Source organism: Oncorhynchus nerka, linkage group LG3 (assembly GCF_034236695.1).
Source record: "Oncorhynchus nerka isolate Pitt River linkage group LG3, Oner_Uvic_2.0, whole genome shotgun sequence".
NCBI classification, from domain to species: domain Eukaryota; kingdom Metazoa; phylum Chordata; class Actinopteri; order Salmoniformes; family Salmonidae; genus Oncorhynchus; species Oncorhynchus nerka.
The window spans coordinates 56,822,544-56,840,559 of NC_088398.1; the positions used below are offsets into that span (position 1 = coordinate 56,822,544).

Genomic DNA, 18,016 nt, shown 5'->3' on the forward strand with positions numbered 1-18,016 from the left:
AAATATAATTGTATTATGATGATCACATGATTATCACGTGACATTCTTCCTGGCGTGGTCGTTCAGGCGTGAATGTCACCGGAGTCGTTGGGTTAAAAAGTCGTGTCTCCACGTCCTTTCCCATCCACTCACAACAACCCCAATGTGCATTAACGCATCACTGCACATGCAGAAAAACACCTCTCTCAACATCCTCCATCTCTCAAACCCCTCCTGCCCCTCTCTCAACCCCTCCTGCCCCTCTCTCAACATCCTCCCTCTCTCAAACCCCTCCTGCCCCTCTCTCAACATCCTCCCTCTCTCAAACCCCTCCTGCCCCTCTCTTCAGCGAACCTCTCATAAAGTATTTTATGTAGTAGAGTTAATGCAGTTGTTCTTTTCAGGTCACTAGTTAATTACATAAAAGCGCAATTTCGTGTGAATGGCTCCCTGGATGTATTTCACTGTGTCCCAGTGTTAACCACATTAAAATAGCATTAAAATAGCACCCCCATTCCTATAGGAGATTTACGTGAGGTCCTCTTCCCCCTGACCTTGTATTAAGCTGTGGTATAAATGGGGTGATATGAGGCTAAATGAACTACCTAGTTGCCAAGAGCTCTGTCTCATCTGTCTATTTCTTTAGGTGATTAGAGTGTTTATTAAGCCAGATATAAAACATTCTGTTACTCACCTCATTGTGTCTGGATACATAGATAATTAACATTCTGTTACTCACCTCATTGTGTCTGGATACATAGATAATTAACATTCTGTTACTCACCTCATTGTGTCTGGATACATAGATAATTAACATTCTGTTACTCACCTCATTGTGTCTGGATACATAGATAATTAACATTCTGTTACTCACCTCATTGTGTCTGGATACATAGATAATTAACATTCTGTTACTCACCTCATTGTGTCTGGATACATAGATAATTAACATTCTGTTACTCACCTCATTGTGTCTGGATACATAGATAATTAACATTCTTATTTTATTTTTTATTATTAATATATATTTTTTAATAACACATACAACATGTGACACCAAACAAACAACAACAAACAAGACCCCAACAATGTCAACATTGTTCTCTCTCCTCTTATTTTGACTCAGTGACCTTTCTAATACTCTCCTTCTCTTTGCATGTCACAAGTTCATCGTAACAAAAAATATAAATACAAACATTGCATATATGGGAGGGCTAGAAATGTCTCATTGTGTACATTATTTGTACACACATGATTAGTATTAATTACACATAATAAATACAATTTTCTCCAGCTTTCGTTCCCTCTAGACAACTTTAAATGGCCCATTTTTTACTTCATGTTCCTTCAGATTCATATTTTTCAAATGTGACAATGTTCATTGACAGCTTGAGCCATTCTGCAAATGAGGGCGACTGCTCCTCTTTCCAATGCCTTAAAATGAGAGTTAACGTGTCTCATCGTTCACCAGCGACTCCTGTGGCGGGCCGGGCGCAGTACGCGCTATCCAAGGTTGCCATGTGCACGGTGTTTCCTCCGACACATTGGTACGGCTGGCTTCCGGGTTGAATGGCGCTGTGTTAAGAAGCAGTGCGGCTTGGTTGGGTTGTGTATCGGAGGACGCATGACTTTCAACCTTCGTCTCTCCCGAGCCCGTACGGGAGTTGTAGCGATGAGACAAGATAGTAGCTACTAACAATTGGATAACATGAAATTGGGGAGAAAAAGGGGTCAAATTCAACACCAAGAAAAAAAGGAAGAAAAAAAGACAGTTAACAATGAGCGTTAGTGACCTGAGCATAGAAGCATTTGGTGTATTTTCTGGGAGGTTCATTCCCAGCAAGATAACAGCTGTATTTGTATGTAGTGCATTTTCTATTGCTCCTTGAAATAGAGAGAAGATTATTTTCCAATATGCTTCCAACTTGACCAACATATGAACAAGCTCAGCATCATCTGATTTACATCTGCAACATTTACTATCGGATGGCACTTTTGCTTTGTACATTTTAGAGGGAGTCAAGTAAGTTCTATTCATTATATTAAACTTAACCATTTGTGTTTTAGATGCTCTGCACGTTTTAAAGCAATTTTTCCATTCAATTTCTGGTATATTCATCTTCAAATCTTTACCCCATTTCTCTCGTAAGGGAAGGTCTAGTCCCCTTCTTTTTTCGTTTAAGAATTTATACACCCTAGATGCCAGGTGGCTTTTGTAATGGACATCCTTTATGAAACTTTCCAATTTGTTCAAATCATGTTTAAATGTAATTCATCTATCTGCCGACTTGACTGCCTGTGCAATTGGAATTATTCTAAAATGGTTGGTAAAGCCGATCTTATCCTTTAGTTCATTCAGACCCATAATTGTACAATCTTTATACAAATCAGACATGGTCCAAACTCCCATCTGTAGCCAGCCTCTCCACAATACAGGTCTGTGATTAATTCATATGTGTGTGGGTTACTCCAGATATTTGTTTGAAAGGAGGTGCACAAGGAGACAACCATTTTAAGAACATTCCAAGAAGCAGATATAGTTGGATAATCTTTCAGATATTCAGGTAGTATTCAATCTAAGTGGCATGGGCTGGGACATTTCTTCTACAATTGCTAACCAAGAGGGGGGTTCTTTTGGTGGGTAGACGCAGTATATAGTTTGTCTTGTTACATATGAAATGTGTTTTCATATCCGGAAGTGTCATGCCTCCTTTATATTTTGGCATCATTAGTTTCTCGAAGGCGAAGCGGGGTTGCTTTTGCATTTGGCGTTTCTTTGAATAGATATATGATTGTGTCTTGATACATAAATGTGTTTTAGAATGTATAATTCATATGGATATTTGTATACGTTTGCTAACAGCTGGTTCATGTACTGTAGTGTTTATCCTTTAGAGCATAAACATAGTTTTCCTTTGAAACCTTTCTCAGCTGTGTGCCAGAGAGAGTCCCCCTGGTCTGGCCTGTAGGTGGGATGAGTGCAGGGTCAACTGTGCTCTGTGCTCATAGACCCAGTAAAGCAGTACAGGCTGGATTCACTGCAGCTGCCAGACACAGCCACAGTACTTAGATTAAACACCTGCTATCATCACTTGGAATATAGAATTAGAATGTGGTCACATAGTTGTTGTGGTTGTATTAGAATGAGATCACATCTAGTGGTCACATCGGTGGTTGTATTAGTGTTCTTGGCACAGTTCTGTGGTTCCTCAAGGGAAAACGCTCTGTGGTTTTGTTTATCTCATTGTTTGTTGAAGTTTACTCAGCTCAGATTTGTCACAGAGATGTGGTATCCTTGGTAACGAAACAGGGCCCAGAAGGCCAGGCTGGGATGAGAAGGACTGTTTTCTCTCTCTCTCTCTATATGTGTGTGTGTGTGTGTGTGTGTGTGTGTATGTGTGTGTATGTGTGTGCCCGCTGGTGTAGGCAACCCTGACTGTGTCTCACATGGCACCCTATTCCCCATATATGACACAACGTTTGACCAGAGCCTATGACATGAGGCCGATGTCTTACTCCTTATTCATCATTTAGAGAAAGAAGCGCAATATATCGTGATGTGGCTTCTACTCGCTCTGGATAACAGTGTCTACTAAATGGTTACATGTATATAAAACATAGAGAGAGGTCTTCAAAACTTGTGACCCACCCATTACGCCATTACACTATTATATATTAAGGATCAATATTTGTATCTGTCTGAAATGGTTTCCTGTATAGAGCACTACCTCTGACCATAGATTGTGTGTGTGTGTGTGTGTGTGTGTGTGTGTGTGTGTGTGTGTGTGTGTGTGTGTGTGTGTGTGTGTGTGTGTGTGTGTGTGTGTGTGAGCAGTAGGGTTGTGAACAGCATGTTTCTTTAATTGTGTTCAGTCTTGTATAGACTAATTAATATTTTTCAAGGTGCACCCTTCTGGGCCTCAGTGCTAGTATACTGCTGATTGGTAATTGACGCGCTAGGCGAGCTCAGGAAGATTCAATTTACTAAACTATGTCCATCTAAACTAGGTGTGTGTGTCTGTGATATAAACAGTTTGCCCCAAACTGCTCTCCCTATTACAGGGAGTGTGTGTGTCTCTGTGTCTCTGTGAAAAAATTCCAAAACTGCAATTTCACACTATAAATACAGTGAAGGTTTTTTCATTATTATTGAGAATATGAAGCCATTTATCATGTTAAGACTTTCACAGCATAAGGTTAGTTGGAATGTGTGGTGTATAAACACACACACACAACACACACACACACACACACACACACACACACACACACACACACACACACACATAAACACACTAGAAAGAATGACCTCAGATCCCCATATAAAACACGTGAATATTCTCCATCTTATCATTTTATTAGATAACACAATAACAACAAGACAATGATTTGCATCCTTTATCAAGAGGCCATTAAAGCCTTTTCCAACCATGCGAGCTGTATGAGCCAAGCTTGATATCTGCCTCCCAGAATTAATCACATTTCTCCCCACTCTGCAATTAAAAAACAGAAGGAGCGTTTACCCTTGGAAGAATTGGCTGCATACATTTGTTCTGCTTTCCTCCGATGGTTTGTTTGGGATGGAGGGATGGAAAGAGGAGGGCAGGGAGAGGTGGGAGGGAGGGAGGCGGAAGAGATGTTTTGACATACAGTAGACGTGTGTGTGTGTGGCTCATGGGACCAGGGATAGCTGGGAACCCAGGCTCAGTGAATAGGCTAATTAAGAGACCGCTTTCAACCCACTAAACAATCAACAGAGGCATACACTACCTGCTGCCAGCCACACACACACACACACACACACACACGCACACATACACACACGCACGCACACACACACACACTTACACACACACACACATACACGCACACACACACACACACATGCATACGCACACACATACACACCACGCACACACATACACACCACGCACACACACATACACACACACGCACACACACACCAGCGGCAGCTACTCAAGCACACAGCATATAGTGTAGGAGAGTTAGTGCTGTTTTTTTAATCTTACAGTACATTTGTTAGTATGTCTTGTCTTTCTAGTGTGTGTGTGCTTGTGTGTGTGTGTGTGGACATGTTTAACTACTTGTGGGGACCAAAAGTTAAGAATAGTAAACAAACAAACATTTGACCAACTTGCAATATTTTGTTAGTCTCAACGAGGTCAAATGCTATTTCTAGGGGGTTTAGGGTTAAGGTTAGAATTATGGTTTGGGTTAGAATCACGTTACGGGTTAGGGTTAGGAGCTAGGGTCAGTTTTAGGGTTAAGAGCTAGGGTTAGGTTTAGGGTTAGGATTGAGGTTAGGGTAAGAGTACGGGTTAGGGTTAGGTTTTTGAATGGGACTGAACCCTAACTGAACCCTAACCCTAACGCCAAACAAGGTTAACTGTACAAGACTGTGTGTGGATGTGTGTGTGCATGTTTGGTTTATTCATTCTCTCCATGAAAGATTACTTGGTCAACTCTGTGGTTTCTGTACCTCTTCCCTTGGGTGTTAACTGTATGCTTGTTAATATTATAGTTGAGTGCCTGTTTGGAGGATAAATGGTGAATAACGACACACTGTCATGAATCCCAATCTGCCTCCCAAATGGAGCCCTATTCCCTATCAAGTGCATTCCTTTTGACAACATCCCTATGGTCAAAAGAAGTGGACTATATCCAGTAGGGTGACATTTGGGCCTAAGACTTACTCTGCATCCTCCAGACCTCTTTAGTCAATGAACACAATCATAAATCAATGCTCATACGCTAGCTGCTATTACAGGCTGTTCAAGGAAGCAATTTCTCATCAAGGGTTATTGTGTGTGCTGCCGTGTTGAAGCTATAATCCATTTCTACCTGCATCTAATATCACACTGCTCTTTGTGTCCAAAGCAAGTTGTGTGTGTGTCCAAAGCAAGTGTGTGTGTGTGTGTGTGTGTGTGTGTGTGTGTGTGTGTGTGTGTGTGTGTGTGTGTGTGTGTGTGTGTGTGTGTGTGTGTGTGTGTGTGTGTGTGTGTGTGTGTGTGTGTGTGTGTGTGTGTGTGTGTGTGTGTGTGTGTGTGTGTGTGTGTGTCTACCTCTTAAGTTACTACTAAATCATCAAGTCTAAACTTGTTTCTGTTGATTGTAATTTGGGGACAATTCTGTCACATCTGTTTCCGCAACGCCCTCTACTGCTCATCCTGGTTCTCCTTTACCTGCCGCCACTCCACCAGTACTCTCTCCCTCTCTCTCTATGTGTGATTGTGTGGGCGGAGACAGGTGTGCTGGAGTCAGAGCAGATCTCCACCAGCTGCAACCTGTTCCATAATCAGGACCTCTACAAATACACAGCTCTGCCACTTCCACGCTGCCAGATTGTAATCTCTGCTCAGTCAGTCTACGCTTCTAGCCGTTTGTTACGGTTAGATCCTGTTGTGCCTGTTTTCTTGCCTGACGCTGTTTTCCTCTCCGCTACAGTTCCGCCCGCTCTGACTCTGGTCCCTGTGTCCAGTCCCACGTCTCGTCATCCTGCTACTCTGTGCTGGATTCCCCACTCTACTACTCCCTTGGATTCGCCTCTGGACCTGCTTACCCTGTCCCAACCCCTCTCGCTCCATCCTCAGCCTCCACACCTGGTTTCCTGAAACCCATCTGAGCTTCCCCTGGCCTGCACTCCATCTTCCCGCTGTGTTTCAATAAATACCTTGGTTACTTCATCCCAGTCTCCTCGTCTGAGTCTGCGCTTGGGTTCCCCTGTTCCACTCCACGTAACAAATTCAGCTGTGGAAATTTACTTCATTTTAATCGTTTTTTTTTTATGGTCTCACAATAATCAGTTTTCTGAGGGTGTTACTGTTGTGACAACATTTTGATACTGGTGGTGTTCTAACCAAGCTTTTACCTCACTGGTTCTTTTTGTTTTGAGCCACTTGCTCCTATCTGTCGTACTTCACTCATAGGCCCCATGTGTACCGCATGTTTAAAAATGAGTGAGTCAGTGAGCACAGTTGGCGCACGCAGAGAGGGTCAACAACGAGCTAACGCGCATATGCACGCACACACCACATCACCTCTCCTCTGGTCCATAAAAACCCATTTGGGGTCAGGGAAGTCATGCTGAGGTTTTGTGTTTGGTGGTCTTTGTTTGTCCTCCTTGCCTGGAGCAGCAGCGGCAGCCCCCTGCTCCCTCTGTGCTGTGAGTGCCACACATGCCCTAGAGGAATCGTACACACACACACACCAACCTTAGCACACACAAACCCTAGCGCAACGTCCATCCTCCCACCCCTCCCATGGCGTGGCTGAGAATTAATTTCCGTGTTGAGCGACAGGTTCCTTCCCTCCCGTAGAGAGAAGCAGAAAACATATTAACACCACGTCCAATCATCTGTGGAGTACGCTTTAATCAGGCTGCTACGGGACGGCTAGGTCACACACACACACTGTTACAGCGCATCCGCCAGCCAGCCAACCCCGTAATGGGTATGAATATGTCTAATCTGTTTCAGCCGTATGCCGCTAATCTGCTTGTGGAAAATATAGAGAGCCACACGCACACATTTGTTGAGAGACAAAGACAGCTCTGTAAATAATGCAAATCTTCTAACAAGTTTTTTTCTGTGTTTTATTCGGCAGGAGTCTGGATTATGTCTGACAAGGACTCTCGCTGAGGATAGTCTGGATTATGTCTGACAAGGACTCTCATTGAGGATAGTCTGGATTATGTCTGACAAGGACTCTCTCTGAGGATATTCTGGATTATGTCTGACAAGGACTCTCTCTGAGGATAGTCTGGATTATGTCTGACAAGGACTCTCACTGAGGATAGTCTGGATTAGGTCTGACAAGGACTCTCTCTGAGGATAGTCTCGATTATGTCTGACAAGGACTCTCACTGAGGATAGTCTGGATTAGGTCTGACAAGGACTCTCTCTGAGGATAGTCTCGATTATGTCTGACAAGGACTCTCACTGAGGATAGTCTGGATTAGGTCTGACAAGGACTCTCATTGAGAATAGTCTGGATTAGGTCTGACAAGGACTCTCACTGAGGATAGTCTGGATTAGGTCTGACAAGGACTCTCTCTGAGGGTAGTCTGGATTAGGTCTGACAAGGACTCTCATTGAGGATAGTCTGGATTATGTCTGACAAGGACTCTCTCTGAGGATATTCTGGATTATGTCTGACAAGGACTCTCTCTGAGGATAGTCTCGATTATGTCTGACAAGGACTCTCACTGAGGATAGTCTGGATTAGGTCTGACAAGGACTCTCTCTGAGGATAGTCTCGATTATGTCTGACAAGGACTCTCACTGTGGATAGTCTGGATTAGGTCTGACAAGGACTCTCACTGAGAATAGTCTGGATTATGTCTGACAAGGACTCTCACTGAGGATAGTCTGGATTAGGTCTGACAAGGACTCTCTCTGAGGATAGTCTGGATTATGTCTGACAAGGACTCTCACTGAGGATAGTCTGGATTAGGTCTGACAAGGACTCTCTCTGAGGATAGTCTGGATTATGTCTGACAAGGACTCTCTCTGAGGATAGTCTGGATTATGTCTGACAAGGACTCTCTGAGGATAGTCTGGATTAGGTCTGACAAGGACTCTCTCTGAGGATAGTCTGAATTAGGTCTGGCAAGGACTCTCATTGAGGATAGTCTGGATTATGTCTGACAAGGACTCTCACTGAGGATAGTCTGGATTAGGTCTGACAAGGACTCTCTCTGAGGATAGTCTCGATTATGTCTGACAATGACTCTCACTGAGGATAGTCTGGATTAGGTCTGACAAGGACTCTCTCTGAGGATAGTCTGGATTAGGTCTGACAAGGACTCTCACTGAGGATAGTCTGGATTAGGTCTGACAAGGACTCTCACTGAGGATAGTCTGGATTAGGTCTGACAAGGACTCTCTCTGAGGATAGTCTCGATTATGTCTGACAAGGACTCTCACTGAGGATAGTCTGGATTAGGTCTGACAAGGACTCTCTCTGAGGATAGTCTGGATTATGTCTGACAAGGACTCTCTCTGAGGATAGTCTGGATTATGTCTGACAAGGACTCTCTCTGAGGATAGTCTGGATTAGGTCTGACAAGGACTCTCATTGAGGATAGTCTGGATTAGGTCTGACAAGGACTCTCTCTGAGGATAGTCTGAATTAGGTCTGACAAGGACTCTCATTGAGGATAGTCTGGATTATGTCTGACAAGGACTCTCACTGAGGATAGTCTGGATTAGGTCTGACAAGGACTCTCTCTGAGGATAGTCTCGATTATGTCTGACAAGGACTCTCACTGTGGATAGTCTGGATTAGGTCTGACAAGGACTCTCTCTGAGGATATTCTGGATTATGTCTGACAAGGACTCTCTCTGAGGATAGTCTCGATTATGTCTGACAAGGACTCTCACTGAGGATAGTCTGGATTAGGTCTGACAAGGACTCTCTCTGAGGATAGTCTCGATTATGTCTGACAAGGACTCTCACTGTGGATAGTCTGGATTAGGTCTGACAAGGACTCTCACTGAGAATAGTCTGGATTATTAGGTCTGACAAGGACTCTCACTGAGGATAGTCTGGATTAGGTCTGACAAGGACTCTCTCTGAGGATAGTCTCGATTATGTCTGACAAGGACTCTCACTGTGGATAGTCTGGATTAGGTCTGACAAGGACTCTCACTGAGAATAGTCTGGATTATGTCTGACAAGGACTCTCACTGAGGATAGTCTGGATTAGGTCTGACAAGGACTCTCTCTGAGGATAGTCTCGATTATGTCTGACAAGGACTCTCACTGAGGATAGTCTGGATTAGGTCTGACAAGGACTCTCTCTGAGGATAGTCTGGATTATGTCTGACAAGGACTCTCTCTGAGGATAGTCTGGATTATGTCTGACAAGGACTCTCTGAGGATAGTCTGGATTAGGTCTGACAAGGACTCTCTCTGAGGATAGTCTGAATTAGGTCTGACAAGGACTCTCATTGAGGATAGTCTGGATTATGTCTGACAAGGACTCTCACTGAGGATAGTCTGGATTAGGTTTGACAAGGACTCTCTCTGAGGATAGTCTGGATTATGTCTGACAAGGACTCTCTCTGAGGATAGTCTGGATTAGGTCTGACAAGGACTCTCTCTGAGGATAGTCTGGATTAGGTCTGACAAGGACTCTCATTGAGGATAGTCTGGATTAGGTCTGACAAGGACTCTCACTGAGGATAGTCTGGATTAGGTCTGACAAGGACTCTCATTGAGGATAGTCTGGATTATGTCTGACAAGGACTCTCACAGAGAATAGTCTGGATTAGGTCTGACAAGGACTCTCTGAGGATAGTCTGGATTAGGTCTGACAATGACTCTCTCTGAGGATAGTCTGGATTAGGTCTGACAAGGACTCTCACTGAGGATAGTCTGAATTATGTCTGACAAGGACTCTCATTGAGGATAGTCTGGATTAGGTCTGACAAGGACTCTCACTGACAATTTTCTGGATTATGTCTGACAAGGACTCTCTCTGAGGATAGTCTGAATTATGTCTGACAAGGACCCTCTCTGAGGATAGTCTGGATTATGTCTGACAAGGACTCTCTCTGAGGATAGTCTGGATTAGGTCTGACAAGGACTCTCTCTGAGGATAGTCTGGATTAGGTCTGACAAGGACTCTCATTGAGGATAGTCTGGATTAGGTCTGACAAGGACTCTCATTGAGGATAGTCTGGATTATGTCTGACAAGGACTCTCATTGAGAATAGTCTGGTTTAGGTCTGACAAGGACTCTCATTGAGAATAGTCTGGATTAGGTCTGACAAGGACTCTCATTGAGGATAGTCTGGATTAGGTCTGACAAGGACTCTCATTGAGGATAGTCTGGATTATGTCTGACAAGGACTCTCATTGAGAATAGTCTGGTTTAGGTCTGACAAGGACTCTCATTGAGAATAGTCTGGATTAGGTCTGACAAGGACTCTCACTGAGAATAGTCTGGCTGAGGTCTGGAAAGGACTCTCTCTGAGGATAGGTGTCATTACAGACCCTGGTTCGATTCCAGGCTCTATCAATACTGGTCGTTATTGGGAGTCCCATAGGGCGGTGCACAATTGGCCCAGCGTCGTCCGGGTTTGGCCGGGGTAGGCCGTCATTGTAAATAAGAATTTGTTCTTAACTGACTTGCCTAGTTAAATAATGGTAAAAAATGTATATAAAATTATCTCTGAGAATTCCCAAGATGAGAATAATCAGGGCTGTCCTCTGTGCACCATAGTGCACTGAGGGATGGAGGTTAGTGAGGGTGAAGAGAGGGGGTTGGTCGGATCTCCCCCAGCCCCAGTAAACTCTCTGATCCGAGGTTGACAATATAATCCATATTAGAAGACTGGGGTTGCATCACAAATTGAACTCTATTCCCTATGTAGTGCCCAGGGCCCTGGTCAAAAGTAGTGCACTATATAGGGAATAGGGTGCCATTTTGGATATCTCATCCTCTCCTCCCTCCAATCATGAAATATGAAATTACAAACGTGTTAGTGTTGTCTTTCCCTCCTGACTGGCTGAGGGTTTAAATCCAGGCTGGATGGATTTGGTATCGTGGGGGGGGTAACGTAATTATTTCCTGTGTTTGTGTGTGTGTGTGAACATATGTGCGTGCGTGCATATATGTGTTTGTGCATGTTTGTGTGTGTCTGCTGGTATGAGTCTCCAATCTAAAACAACAACGAAACTAGATGACGGTTAATATCACCAATAAGACAAGGTCTGTCTGGCCGAAAGCCACATCTATCATGCCTGTCTGGCTGATAGAGCGGTATTGTACTCAGGGCTGAGGACTCCTTTAGCTGTTCATCTAGGCAAGATTATGTACTTTCTTTGTGTCTAAACAGCTTTGTGATTTCACACTTTATTTATATTTATAGATGACAAACCAGTTTGTTATTACGGCACATGAATGTTAACATGTTCAAAATGGCATTACTGCAACAACAAAAAATTAATTTAGATGAAATGCCTCTCCTGTAAAGTAGTGACGTCCGTTATACACCCAGCTTTCTGAAACAGGTCGCATATCTGTGTGTGTGTGTGTGTGTGTGTGTGTGTGTGTGTGTGTGTGTGTGTGTGTGTGTGTGTGCGTGCGTGCGTGCGTACGTGCGTGCGTGCGTGTGTGTGTGTGTGTGTGTGTGTGTGTGTGTGTGTGTGTGTGTGTGCGTGCGTGCGTGCGTGCGTGCGTGCGTGCGTGCGTGCGTGTGTGTGTGTGTGTGTGTGTGTGTGTGCGTGCGTGCGTGCGTGCGTGCGTGCGTGCGTGCGTGCGTGCGTGCGTGTGTGTGTGTGTGTGAGTACTTTGTCCTGATGTGTTTCTCTGTGTTTTCTCCTATCCTACAGAGATCCTACAGGGTGGTGTCTATGTCGACCAGAATAAGTTCCTGTGCCACGCAGACACCATCCACTGGCAAGACATCGTCAAGAACGCCCGCGTCAGCCCTCTGGTTGTGCCAACCAATAGCAGTGTTACATGTGAGTAGCTCACCAATGGAAAACGTAGACTCATTTTCTTAACACTTTTATATGTAGCCTGGATGTCTTTTACAATAATAAGAAGAGCCAGACTATGACCACCAATATCATAGTAACTCACCAACAAAAGAGGAAATGTCTATCCATCCAGCCACGTTCTCATACACAAATAAATTATTTCACCAATTTACCTTTATAGCTTTCAGGACAATGGAGAGAGACAAACGATGTTATAAACACATGGTGACAGACGCATATAGGACAAGGCTGCCATGAACAGAATGAAGATCATAATATCTCAACATGTCACATCTAAGGGCCTACAAAATATACCTTGCTCAACTGTGACCCTAATGAAATGACATCACAGATGTACCATATTAACCGAGAAGTGGCTACACAAGAAGTGTCAACAGCCAGAAAAGCAATCATTTATTATACGTCCCAAATGGAAACTTATTCCTATACACTGTAGTGTACTACTTTTGACCAGAGCTCTATGGGAAGTAGTACACTATAAAGGTGATAGGGTGCCATTCGGGGTACACTTAGTAACCTGAATCCGTAAAACAACAGTTCCAAGAAATGCATAATCTCTCAGTAATGCCTTTCTGTAATCAAAGAGAAGACAAGTGAACAGAATGATTATTATTTAAAAAAATGTATAGCACAAACATGCCATCGGCCTAATCTGACGAAGGGAGTCGTGGTGGGGGGTAACAGTGGGGGGGGGGGTTTATGTCGCCTTATGTTATTGCTCTTCTGACCTGATTTTCTCTCATTGTCCCACGAGTCTGTTTGTAACCCTTGCTCTATAGTTCCCTCATGTTTTATGGAGTGGTTTTGTCATTGGTTGGTGATATAGCTGTTGGTTTTGGTTCATTCTTTATTTATTGTATGTTTTTATTTGTTATTAATGACTAGCTGTCCTAGAACAACCTCTGGATCTGCCAACCTTCAAACACCAGCTCACAGCATTGATGATATGTCAGCATCATCCATTTATATTGCATTCTCTTCATTGGTCTCACTCAATGCTTTTGATAATCTGATTTACGCACGCACGAACGCACGCACGTACACACACACACACACACACACACACACACACACACACACACACATACAAACAGTGCAGACACTACACATCCTACTAAAGATCAAAGGGGGTCTGGAAACTTGTAATCCATCTTTAGACTATAATCTCCTCTATTCTTGGGGCAACTCCAGGTTTTTTTTCTGTTTTTATTGGCTCTTCAAAACAACAAAGGAATTTGAAATCGACTCCCTATCAATCCACGTATAAGCCTCTCTAGCTCTCATAGCCAAACCCATAACACAGAAAGTTGTAAAGTAATTTCGTTTCGACATTTTAACCTTCAGTAGTGAAACATTATGATGCGGAGAGAAAGAGTGTGATAGTTGTACTGAAGGTCAAGGGGAATTAGAATGTAGATAGTAAGACCTTGGACACTAAAGCCTGGTTATGACATCATATACAACTCTGAGTGGGCTCAGGTATACATATATGTTACAGATGTCTTTATCTCCAGCTCCCCAGCTTACCCCATTACCATGTCTCCTCTCCTGATCAGCTTCTACTGACTGGTGTTTTTATGCTAACCTAGAACGACAGCAAAGAGGGAGGGAAAGAGTGAGAGAGAGGGAGGTGTAACAGAAGAGGCTTTCATGGTTCAGTTTGTTGCCCAGAGAGGAGAAACCTGATCAAAAGACAGTGAAGTGGTTCATATTACTGATAGATATGACTTATTTTACAATATTACTGACTTATTTTACAATATTACTGATAGATATGACTTATTTTACAATATCACTGATAGATATGACTTATTGTACAATATTACTGACTGATTTTACAATATTACTGACTTATTTTACAATATTACTGATAGATATGACTTATTTTACAAACTTACTGACTTATTTTACAATATTACTGATAGATATGACTTATTTTACAATATTACTGATAGATATGACTTATTTTACAATATTACTGATAGATATTACTTATTTTACAATATTACTGATCTATATGACTTATTGTACAATATTACTGATAGATATGACTTATTTTACAATATTACTGACTTATTTTACAATATTACTGATAGGTATGACTTATTTTACAATATTACTGACTTATTTTACAATATTACTGATAGATATGACTTATTTTACAATATTACTGATAGATATGACTTATTTACAATATTACTGATAGATATAAAAAATAAATAAAACATTGAATTGATTTATATAGCCCTTCGTACATCAGCTGATATCTCAAAGTGCTGTACAGAAACCCAGCCTAAAACCCCAAACAGCAAGCAATGCAGGTGTAGAAGCACGGTGGCTAGGAAAAACTCCCCAGAAAGGCCAAAACCTAGGAAGAAACCTAGAGAGGAACCAGGCTATGTGGGGTGGCCAGTCCTCTTCTGGCTGTGCCGGGTGGAGATTATAACAGAGCATGGCCAAGATGTTCAAATGTTCATAAATGACCAGCATGGTCAAATAATAATAATCACAGGCAGAACAGTTGAAACTGGAGCAGCAGCACTGCCAGGTGGACTGGGGACAGCAAGGAGTCATCAGGTCAGGTAGTCCTGAGGCATGGTCCTAGGGCTCAGGTCCTCCCAGAGAGAGAAAGAGAGAATTAGAGAGAGCATACTTAAATTCACACAGGACACCGGATAGGACAGGAGAAGTACTCCAGATATAACAAACTGACTCTAGCCCCCGACACATAAACTACTGCAGCATAAATACTGGAGGCTGAGACAGGAGGGGTCAGGAGACACTGTGGCCCCATCCGATGACACCCCCGGACAGGGCCAAACAGGAAGGATATAACCCCACCCACTTTGCCAATGCACAGCCCCCACACCACTAGAGGGATATCTTCAACCACCAACTTACAATCCTGAGACAAGGCCGAGTATAGCCCACAAAGATCTCCGCCACGGCACAACCCAAGGGGGGGCGCCAACCCAGACAGGAAGATCACATCAGTGACTCGACCCATTCAAGTGACGCACCACTCCTAGGGACGGTATGAAAGAGCCCTAGTAAGCCATGGACCCTGTAATAGGCTTAGAGGCAGAGAATCCCAGTGGAAAGAGGGGAACCGACCAGGCAGAGACAGCAAGGGCGGTTCGTTGCTCCAGAGCCTTTCCGTTCACCTTCACACTCCTGGGCCAGACTACACTCAATCATATGACCCACTGAAGAGATGAGTCTTCAGTAAAGACTTAAAGGTTGAGACTGAGTTTGTGTCTCTCACATGGGTAGGCAGACCATTCCATAAAAATGGAGCTCTGTAGGAGAAAGCCCTGCCTCCAGCTGTTTGCTTAGAAATTCTAGGGACAATTAGGAGGCCTGCGTCTTGTGACCGTAGCGTACGTGTAGGTATGTACGGCAGGACCAAATCAGAGAGATAGGTAGGAGCAAGCCCATGTAATGCTTTGTAGGTTAGCAGTAAAACCTTGAAATCAGCCCTTGCCTTGACAGGAAGCCAGTGTAGGTAGGCTAGCACTGGAGTAATATGATCACATTTTTTGGTTCTAGTCAGGATTCTAGCAGCCGTATTTAGCACTAACTGAAGTTTATTTAGTGCTTTATCCGGGTAGCCGGAAAGTAGAGCATTGCAGTAGTCTAACCTAGAAGTGACAAAAGCATGGATGAATTTTTCTGCATCATTTTTGGACAGAAAGTTTCTGATTTTTGCAATGTTACATAGATGGAAAAAAAGCTGTCCTTGAAACAGTCTTGATATGTTCTTCAAAAGAGAGATCAGGGTTCAGAGTAACGCAGAGGTCCTTCACAGTTTTATTTGAGACGACTGTACAACCATTAAGATTGATAGTCAGATTCAACAGAAGATCTCTTTGTTTCTTGGGACCTAGAACAAGCATCTCTATTTTGTCCCAGTTTAAAAGTAGATATGACTTATTTACAATATTACTGACTTATTTACAATATTACTGATAGATATGACTTATTTTACAATATTACTGATAGATATGCCCTATTTACAATATTACTGATAGATATGACTTATTTTACAATATTACTGATAGATATGTCCTATTTACAATATTACTGATAGATATGACTTATTTTACAATATTACTGATAGATATGACTTATTTACAATATTACTGATAGATATGACTTATTTTACAATATTACTGACTTATTTACAATATTACTGATAGATATGACTTATTTACAATATTACTGATAGATATGACTTATTTACAATATTACTGATAGATATTACTTATTTTACAATATTACTGATAGATATGACTTATTTACAATATTACTGACTTATTTCACAATATTACTGATAGATATGACATATTTTACAATATTACTGACTTATTTTACAATATTACTGATAGATATGACTTATTTTACAATATTACTGATAGATATGACTTATTTTACAATAGTACTGATAGATATGACTTATTTACAATATTACTGACTTATTGTACAGCATGTGTTACAATTTCTATTGACTAAGTGCGAGTGAGTGATTGAGTGAGGGAGGGAGAGATGGAGAGAAGGGTAGCAAAGGACAGTTGATGGAGTCCGAGCGAGTACCAGCCCACTGGGCACACACTGGTTGAATCAATGTTGTTTCCTCGTCATTTCAATGAGATTACGTTGAACCAATGTAGAATAGACGTTGAATTGACGTCTGTGCCCAGTGGGAGGGATGGATGGATGAAAAGAGGGAGGGATGAAGAGAGGGAGAGAGGAAGGGAGCTAGAGATGTCAGAGAGAGCGTCAGTCTTAAATATAATTGCTCTTAACTGAAGTGGAACAGAGACAGAGGACGCCATTCAGCACTCATCCAGCCTCACTCTGCAATTACCAAGCAGTCAATTAAGCCCTCCAAAACACAGCTAGCACTAATATAGCAGCAGAGTTTCTAGCTAGTAGCTGTTGTCGCTGACTCTCTCCCCTACAGCAGTCATTAATAAGACAACTCTAGTACAGTGCATTAAGGACACAAAACAGTAGAGTTGAACAGTGTCACTGTTGAAATCATCATAGCCTTAAGCATGCCAGTGCTTAAAAGAGGAGCTAGTAAGATGGGTGGTTTGATCATAATATCTCTGCTATGGAAAGTATTTGACTGGATCATTTACCCCCATGTCGTCCACAGGTCAGAAGTGTCACGTCTCCTGTAATGGTCGCTGCTGGGGCCCAAAGGAGGACCAGTGTCAGACCTGTGAGTACCTCCCTGCAGTCTCTCTCTCTCTCTTTTTCTCTCTCACTCTCTCATTCGTTCGCTTTCTTTCTCCCCTGCCTCACCCACGACACGCAGACAGGCAGCACAGGAGTGCACTTTAACACTGCCAGCATAATTGGCTATGGCCCTGTGGCCCTCCCACAGACTCTTCTATTCTCTTTCTCTCTCGCTCTCTTTTTTTCCCTCTCTCTCGCTCTCTCTCACTCTCCTCTCCCTCTCTCTCTATCTTCTTTTCCCCATCGTCTCCTCCTCCGGCTC

At 42.8% G+C, this 18,016-nt stretch overlaps 1 protein-coding gene across 2 annotated transcripts in view; it reads left to right on the top strand.

The window, feature by feature from the left end:
* Positions 1 to 18,016, top strand: part of LOC115111274 (receptor tyrosine-protein kinase erbB-4-like) — a 526,495-nt gene that overhangs the window by 351,328 nt on the left and 157,151 nt on the right. For both annotated transcript variants that reach the window (XM_065013654.1, XM_029637163.2), the window contains exons 4-5: positions 12,340 to 12,471; positions 17,672 to 17,737. In XM_065013654.1, coding sequence (XP_064869726.1) covers positions 12,340 to 12,471; positions 17,672 to 17,737 — 198 coding nt within the window. The remainder of the gene's footprint in view (positions 1 to 12,339; positions 12,472 to 17,671; positions 17,738 to 18,016) is intronic.